This window comes from Dromiciops gliroides, chromosome 6 (genome assembly GCF_019393635.1).
Source record: "Dromiciops gliroides isolate mDroGli1 chromosome 6, mDroGli1.pri, whole genome shotgun sequence".
NCBI classification, from domain to species: Eukaryota; Metazoa; Chordata; class Mammalia; order Microbiotheria; family Microbiotheriidae; genus Dromiciops; species Dromiciops gliroides.
Window position 1 is genome coordinate 225602462 of NC_057866.1, and position 8307 is coordinate 225610768.

The 8307-nt window shown below is 39.9% G+C and overlaps 1 protein-coding gene across 1 annotated transcript in view; it reads right to left on the reverse strand.

Annotated features, from left to right (window-relative positions):
* LOC122731294 (glutamyl aminopeptidase) overlaps positions 1-4059 on the reverse strand; it is a 138344-nt gene extending 134285 nt beyond the window's left edge. Inside the window, exon 1 of the mRNA XM_043971306.1 lies at positions 3391-4059. Within this exon, the coding sequence (XP_043827241.1) occupies positions 3391-4016 (626 nt within the window). The 5' untranslated portion in view covers positions 4017-4059. The remainder of the gene's footprint in view (positions 1-3390) is intronic.
* Positions 4060-8307: the final 4248 nt, after the last annotated feature.

An 8307-nucleotide genomic window follows, 5' to 3' on the forward strand; every position in this document is an offset into this window, starting at 1 on the left:
AAAAATGTTCTTCACATCCAGAAAAAACTATGGAGTCTGAATGCAGATCAAAGCCTACTGTTTTCACTTTTGTTTTTGATTTTTTTTCTTCTCTCTTATGGTTTTTCCATTTTTTCTGAGTCTTCTTTCATAACATGTCTAACATGGAAATATGTTTAACATGATTATGTATAACCTATATCAGATTGCTTGCTGTCTTGATCCCATTTGGAAGTGAGGGAGAAAAATTTGAAAATCAAAATCTTACAAAAATCAATGTTGAAAACCACTTTTTCATGTAATTGGAAAAAGTAAAATACTATTAATTTTTTAAAAATAAAGCCATGCCCAATATAGTATGGTGACTGCAGTATTTCTCAAAGTGTGGTCAGCAGATTCATAAAGGGGGATCTGTGAGGTTAAAATGATTTTCATAATAATACTAAGACATTTGAATATTAAAATTCTGTTCCCTTTTCCAACTAGTTTTCTGTGTGAGACTAGATTTTTTTCATATCCTTCAACCAAAACAATATATCACAACACACTGAATGCAGAAACAGATATGGGAATCTAGCTGAGACATTAAAGAAACTTGGGGCAGCTTGATGGCGCAATAGATAGAGTGCCCAACCTGGAATCAGAAAGACTCCTCTTTCTGAGTTCAAATCTGGCTTCAGATACTTAAAGCTGCGTGATCCTAGGCAGGTCACTCAACCTTGTTGGCCTCAATTTACTCATTTGTAAAATGAGGTGGAGAAGGACATGGCATTATTTTCCCCATTTTACAGTTGATAAAACTAAAACATAGACAGAAGTGAAATAACTTGCCCAAAGTCACAATTAGTAAATTTCTGAGGCTGGATTTGATCTCAGGGAAGATAGGTAGCACAGTGAATAGAGCCCTGGGCTCCAGTATTTCTGCCAAGAAAACCTCAAATGGGGTCACAGAATCAGATACAGCCTAAAAACAACTAAACAAAAAGAAAAAAGAAATTTGCAAAAATATGTAAACAACACTACACTTTGTGGTTTTTTGTTTTTTTTAGAAAATGGGTTTATCATTTTTAAATAGTAAATAATTTAAGATTTCATCACTTTTATTTTCTCATTTGGTAAATATCAAGATATAACACACATAAACAAACACCTTTGGGGGCCCTCAATAATTTTAATGAGTATGAAGGGGACCCAAGACCAATAATCCCTGCTGTTATTGATATTTATGCCAAAGAACAGAGAACCTTCTTTACAGAAGTTCCAATTGTCACAGAAGTAATGATAATAAAGTCTAGGATGGGAAGAATTGAGATCACCACCAACATTTCATTTTTCATCTTCTACTCTAGCATCTCTGGCCTTCTACAGCAGACATCCCCATTCATAGCCATGGCAACTAGATCAGGAAACAAAGGAATGACCTGTACCAAAGATTTTCTCTTCTTTGCTTCCCAGGTTCCTCCATAAAGCATTGCATTGGCCTTTCATTTGAGGGTTTCCAGTTCCCAGCTTCCATTGCTACACTATTGCTTTAGGAATAGCCTAATCAAAAGGCAAGTAATTATTTAGTATGTTGAATGCATTTAAAAAGTTGCTGGTTTTGTTCAGTCATGTGTGACTCTTAATGATCCCATTTGGGGTTTTCTTGGCAGAGATACTGAAGTGATTTTCCATTTCCTTCTCCAGCTCATTTTACAGATGAAAGACTGAGGCAAACAGAGATAAGTGACTTGCCCAGGGTTACACAGCCAATGTGTCCAAAGCCGGATTTGAACTCATGAAGATGAGTCTTCTTGATTCCAAGCCCAGTGCTCTATCTGCTGTGCAACCTAGATGCCCTAAAAATTGCTTCTTTACTACTAAGAAATCTGTTTGGCAGCTCTTGTTATGGTAGCCAAGAACTGGAAACTAAGGCAGAGCCTTATTATTTATTATTTATTCGGGGCAAATGATAAATGAACATAATGGGATAATATTGATGATAATATTGAGCCATAAGAAATGATGAAATCAATGGTTTCAGTGAAGCCTCAGAAGATACTTATGAACTGATGCAGTGAAGTGAGCAGAAAAATAACAATTTATACTACAACAGCAGTGTAAAAACAAACTTTAAAGGTTCTTAAAAGTTCTGAAATCTGATCAGCACAATGATCAACTGCTCTTTTAAAGGACTAATGAAGTATATATGAATATGAGGTGATAGACCCAGAATGCTAAATGAAATTTTTTCAGACATGGGTGATATAGGATCAGTTTTACCTGATTGCATGTTTTTTAAAATGGTTTTACTATTCTTTTTTTTCCCCATTGAAGGAGAGGGATGTGAGAGGGAGAGAAATTGATTTTTGCCCATTGGAAAAAAAGTAAAATTTAGTTCTAAAGAAGGGATAATAATCTGTTTGGGAGACAGTTCTCTAGAGATTACTATAGAACTCCAGCAGGGACCAGAACAGTGGAGACCCATAAGTGTGGTACTGAAGAATTCCAAATCCCGCTTTTTTTTTAAAAGGTCACACATTGGTGGGGAGGGTTGGGAAATAGAGAAGGGGTGGACCCAAGAGTTTCCAAGGCAGCACAGGAAACCTGACTCTATTCCTTCTCCTAAGTCACAGCCTGGCTCTGCCCCCAATATTAGGGTGTGGGAAACTTTTTTTTGGACTTCATTATAATACTACTATAATATGTCTTTTATGCCTCCCCCCCAAAAAAAAATAGAAAGAAAGTTGGGTAAAATTCAGAGCCCTGGGCTTAACATCACCATCCAATGAAATATAATAAACATCTATTCAGCTATTCATGACTCAGCCAGATATGTCACATTGATGGTAAGTCACCCTTCCTAGGGTGTCATTTAACCCCTCTATATCTCAGTTTCTCCCCACTTCTCAAAGTATTGTCAAACTTAGCAAGACCCTGTTTCAAAAAGCACTTGGGAATTTTCAAATTGAAGCCATTATCATCCATCCCAGTAAGCAGCATTATTATCATCTTATGAAATTCTGTAGAATAATTGCCAAACTCCAGGCAGTTTGGAATAATACTGAGGACAAGATATCATCTGTTATGTTTTCCCTAAATACAATAAAAAGCTCTCACTCGTTTCCCCCTTGGTGTAGTCCTCCCAGTAGTCTGAAATGTTTTTGTTAGTACAGTGTGAGGGCTTTTATGTCCCATATGGACAGGCAAAATTAAAACCAAGTGTGAGAAAATAGCAACAGTAGAAGGGAGAGAGAGAGAGAGAGAGAGAGAGAGAGAGAGAGAGAGAGAGAGAGAGAGAGAGAGAGAGAGAGAGAGAGAGAGAGAAGAAGAAGAAGAAGAAGAAGAAGAAGAAGAAGAAGAAGAAGAAGAAGAAGAAGAAGAAGAAGAAGAAGCTGGAGTGGGGTAGGAAGAGTTGAAATGAACATTTACTTGAGTACTCCATTCTCGGTGTAGGTGGTCCGATAGAATCCGACAAGGGAGCCATTGAGCCAGCCTTTGAAGTTCATGGTCAGGAGATAGGTGCTCTCTCCATCATTCGGAGGCAGCTCTTCCTCAGCCTCGATCACCACATACTCCAGCTGCTTGTACTCAAAGCACCGCTTCACCGGCACCTGCTCCCCTGAGGACTTCTTCAGCACTGGAGCTGGCTCGGTGATCCACGTCTCTCGGATATGCATCCACAGGTGTTTTGTGGGCTCTGTCACATTGATATGGATGGTGACTGTGCCTGTGTACGTATCCTCTTCCATCACAGGCTTCACCTCCAGGTCGTAGTGCACAGGGTTGATGTATGTGGGCAGTCGGAAGCTCGTCCATTGGCCACTTTCATCGGTACTGGCAGGGCAGAGAGCGGCTTCAGATGGAGGGACAGTTGAATGTCCGGGAGTCGGGGTGGTGGGGGTCTGGCCAGAATCCTCAGATGTCTTACAAGATCTGCTCAGTCCCACTGAGAGTCCCACTATTACTCCTACAGCAACCACCACCGCACAGATAATGGCCACATGCCTTTTCCTTATACAGTACCTCTTCGAAGGCTCATGATCCAAAGAACTCATTTTTGTTTCCAAGGAGAAGGCTGAACCACGAAAAGGAGACCAGATTTCAAGACTTTCCGCAGACTTCCTTTTTTTTTTTCAGATTTGGAAAGGAACTCCAGGTCTGACGGTCCTCTGTTTTCTAATTAACCACATCCTTCCTTTGGGGCCCGCCCATTTTCCTTTCCCTTTCACATTCCTACAGGCCACTCTGTTAATGAGTACTCACATGTAGGCAAAAACTAACACCACCAAGAGAGACAGACTGCTAAGAAGTGGGGGAAAGTGATTTAAAAAGGAACACTCTTCGACTGGAGGAAAAACATTTTCAGTCTGAGAAAGAAAACGATGGTCACGACTAACCACTATAACCAGCAAAGCCGCATGGCTCCCCCTGGCAGCCCTGCACTGGAGCGAGTTTCAAGTTAAATTATTGCTGTACTTAGCATCAACTGCAGGGTAGTTGTATGCCAATGCACTGTCAGCATGCTCTGAGAGAGAAGGGGAGTGGGGGGGGGGGGGGAAGCAGAGAAAAAGAGAGAAAGAGGAACAGAAGGCAGAGAGTGGGGCGGGAGAGAGAGAGAGAAGCAGAGACAGGGGAGGGAGGGAGAGAAACAAAAGATACAGAAAGACAGAGAAAAGAGAGAGACAGAAACAGAGAGAGGCAGAGAGGGAGAAGGAAGGGAGGAAAGTAGACAGAGAAAGAAAGAAAGAAAGAAAATTCAGTTAAAAAAAACTGTACATGCCCTTAGTCAAAGTCTGCCTCCAAAAGTATTTAGGTTTTTTTTTCCTATTTTGCTTTTCACCAGGAAAAATTCTCTTGAATGTGTATTTCAGAAAGTAGAACAAATAGCTTACCCCCTCCCAAAACTTTGAAAGCAAGAAAAACAATCTTTTCTTTTTTGTTTTCATATCATGGAGCCATTCATATTCTGCTGACAATTGTATTGCAGAAAAAGCATTGACTGTGAACTGAAAGGACTTGGGTGCAAATCCCGTCTGTGATACTTTTTTCACCTTGGCCAAGTCACTGGACTTCCTTGGGCTTCAGTTTCCTTATCTGTAAAATGGACCAGGTGGCCCCTGAGGCCCTTCCCAGCTCTATAGTCAGGGCTCTTATAGCCCTTGTTTACTATGGATGTGACTTAGTTTCCTCATCTATAAAATGAGTGGCCTCTGAGGGTCTTTCCAACTCTAGATCCTAGCCTCAAGTTACTTGTTGGAAATCATTTGTTTTGGAGAGACATATTAACTGTTTCTGTCCACGATAAGATCTTCAAGGTAATAAGAATTCAGCATTCTTATTACTTGTGTGTTCTGTCTGGTGACATTTTCCCCAAAATTTATCCTGTCTATAGCTTATTTGTACAGAGTTGTTTGAATGTTTTCTTGCCCACCTTAGACTATATAAGATCCTTGAGGACATGGATCTGTTTTTGCCTTTTATCTGTATTCCTGGCAATTGCAAATAGAAGGCACTTTTAATAAATGTTTGTTGACTGACTGACATTACTATATTTCAGATCAGTTGAAACAGAGATCAAGGGGGAGGGCCAGATCCCCGAGTGGGAGGGGGGAGGAAATAGGAGAGAAAAAGAAGAGAGGGAGAGGGAGAAAGAAGCCAGGGAAATAGAAAGAGTATAAATCTTTGCTCTACTTGACATTCTGAAAGGAATCATAAGATTGACAGAAATCTTTTTTTTTTATTTTTTAACATTTCTATTTAAACTTTTAAGTTCCAAATTCTATCCCTCCCTCCTTACTCCCAGGTTATACATTGTATAAAACATTACCGTATTAGTCATTTTGTACAAGAAGATTCAAATAAAAGGGGGAAAATGAAAGAAAGTATGAATGGTGTGTTTCAGTCTCTGTTCAGTCAATATCAATTCTTTCTCTGGAGGCAGATAGTCCTTTGGGATTGTCCTGAATCATTGTATTGCTGAGAAGAGCTAAATCACCCAGTTCTCATTGAACAATATTGGTGTTACTATATACAATGTTCTCCTGGTTCTGTTCCCTTCACTATGCATTAGTTTATGTGAATGGTTCCAGGTTTTTCTGAAATCTTCCTGCTCGTCATTTCTTAGAGCACAATAATATTCCATCACCATCATATACCACAGGTTGTTTAGCCATTCCCCATTTGATGGGTATTCCTTTGATTTCCGATACTTAGCCACTGCAAAAAGAGCTGCTATAAATATTTGTACAACTAAGTCCTTTTCCCTTTTTTTGAATGGATTGACAGAAATCTTAGAAATCTCTTGCAGAAAGGTATCATAGGAACAATGAAAGGAATGTTGAATTTATGGAATCAGAAGACAAAATTCAAAATCCTAGCCCTACTACAGACACTCACTAGCTCTGTGACCTTGGGCAAATCACAATTCTCTGGGTTCCCGTTTCCTCTTACATAAAACAATGACCTCTATAGACCTTTTGTGCCCTAAATACATTTTCCTATTATCCCCAGATTGACTTTCCACTTTCCACTTTCCTTTCACCACCATTTTCAAGACCTGTAGATTCTGACTCCACTGTATCTCTCATACCTCTCTCCATAATCCAATCTATTTTAACAGCCCTTATCTCCTATTATGAATTGGACTATTATCTTTCCCCTACACACACCCTATATTTCCACACCCCAAAGACTTCCCCTCACATTCTTTCCCATTCCTGAAATGTTTTCTATCCCCCTCTCCACCCATTGAATTCCTCCCATCCTTTAAAGTCCAACTCACATGCCACCTCTTTCTAGAAGCCTTACTTGATCCCCTAAGTTAATAAAAGTGGATATAGCCTTGGACCTTGCCCAGTGCTTGGTTCTGTGTCTCTTTTACATGCTTATCATGTATTGCCATTTTACAATGATCACTATGTAATATCACCCTTTATTAGACTGTAATCTCCATAAAGACAGGGATCATGACTCATCTAAACTCCATGTCTACCATAACACCTAGCACAGTAACTAATCCATGTTTGGTGAAATGAATCCAATCTTATTTTACTGAGAAAGAAAATGAGTCCCAGAGAAGTAAAGTGATTTGCCCAAAGTCAACACAGCTAGATGAGGGGCAGCTGGTGGTTCAGTAGATAGTCAGCTGGAATAATCAGTCCACAGAATCACACACACACACACACACACACACACACACACACACAAGATAGAAGAAAGGACTATTTCAATCACCCAAGTATGGCTCAGGGAGCAAGGAAGTCAATGAAGCCAAGTGAAATGGATGGTTTCATTAACTTTTTTTTTTTTTTAGTGAGGCAGTTGGGGTTAAGTGACTTGCCCAGGGTCACACAGCTAGTAAGTGTTAAGTGTCTGAGGTCAGATTTGAACTCAGGTACTCCTGACTCCAGGGCCGGTGCTCTATCCACTGTGCCACCTAGCTATTTCATTAACTTTTTATTCTTCTTCTGGACAATCTGATAATACTAACAAACACAACTGACTGATCTGGACCTAGTTTCAGTTCCCAGAACAATGAATTGCATGGGACTGACTAGACATTGTCATTCTGGCCTCTGATTATTTTATAAATCTCCCAAACTCTCCCCTCTTCAGATTCCCAAGCTTTCTTTATTGGCTTTTGCATGGTATATAAAACAAGTTATCTGGTGAAACTGTGAGATACTTAACCCCTCCCACCAGCAACCTAGTCATTCTCTCTACTATGTCAAGATAATGGAATGTGATAGTTGAGATTTAGCAGATAATCAGGGACCCACCTGGAGATTACTAAATTTTAAGCACATCTGGCTGGTACTTAAGGGTACTTAAGAAGGCATGATATTTAAGAAGCTAAAAACTTTGAACTTTACATCGAGACCACCTTTGAGTCCAGTGAACCAATGAATTTGAATGACACTAGACAATCAGCTTGAAGAACCTCCCATTTCTGGGAGGGGAACATGAAGCAGGAAGCTGACGCTGGGGAGAGTCTTCCTCTTTTGGCTGGAGAGATTGGTGTGGTGGCAGGACTTCACAGGGGAGTTTAGGAAGGCGAGGATTTCAGGCTATAAGAAATCTGTTTTCAATCTTTCTCTTTGTTTTACTATATTTCAATAAACCCTTAAAAAAACCTAAACTCATTTAGCAGTGATTTTATTCAGTTTTCCCCCAAAACTGGGGGGACAGATTAGAACCCACATTTAGAATTTTAAATTACACACTACCTTGGTTCTCTATCTGAGCCCTGTTCCCAGCTCCCCTCCCTGGCTACTCCAGTGCTTGCTGTGCAGTATCAGGAGCTGCAACTCCTCTGACCCAATTAAAGACTTCCATTTTGTTGCACTG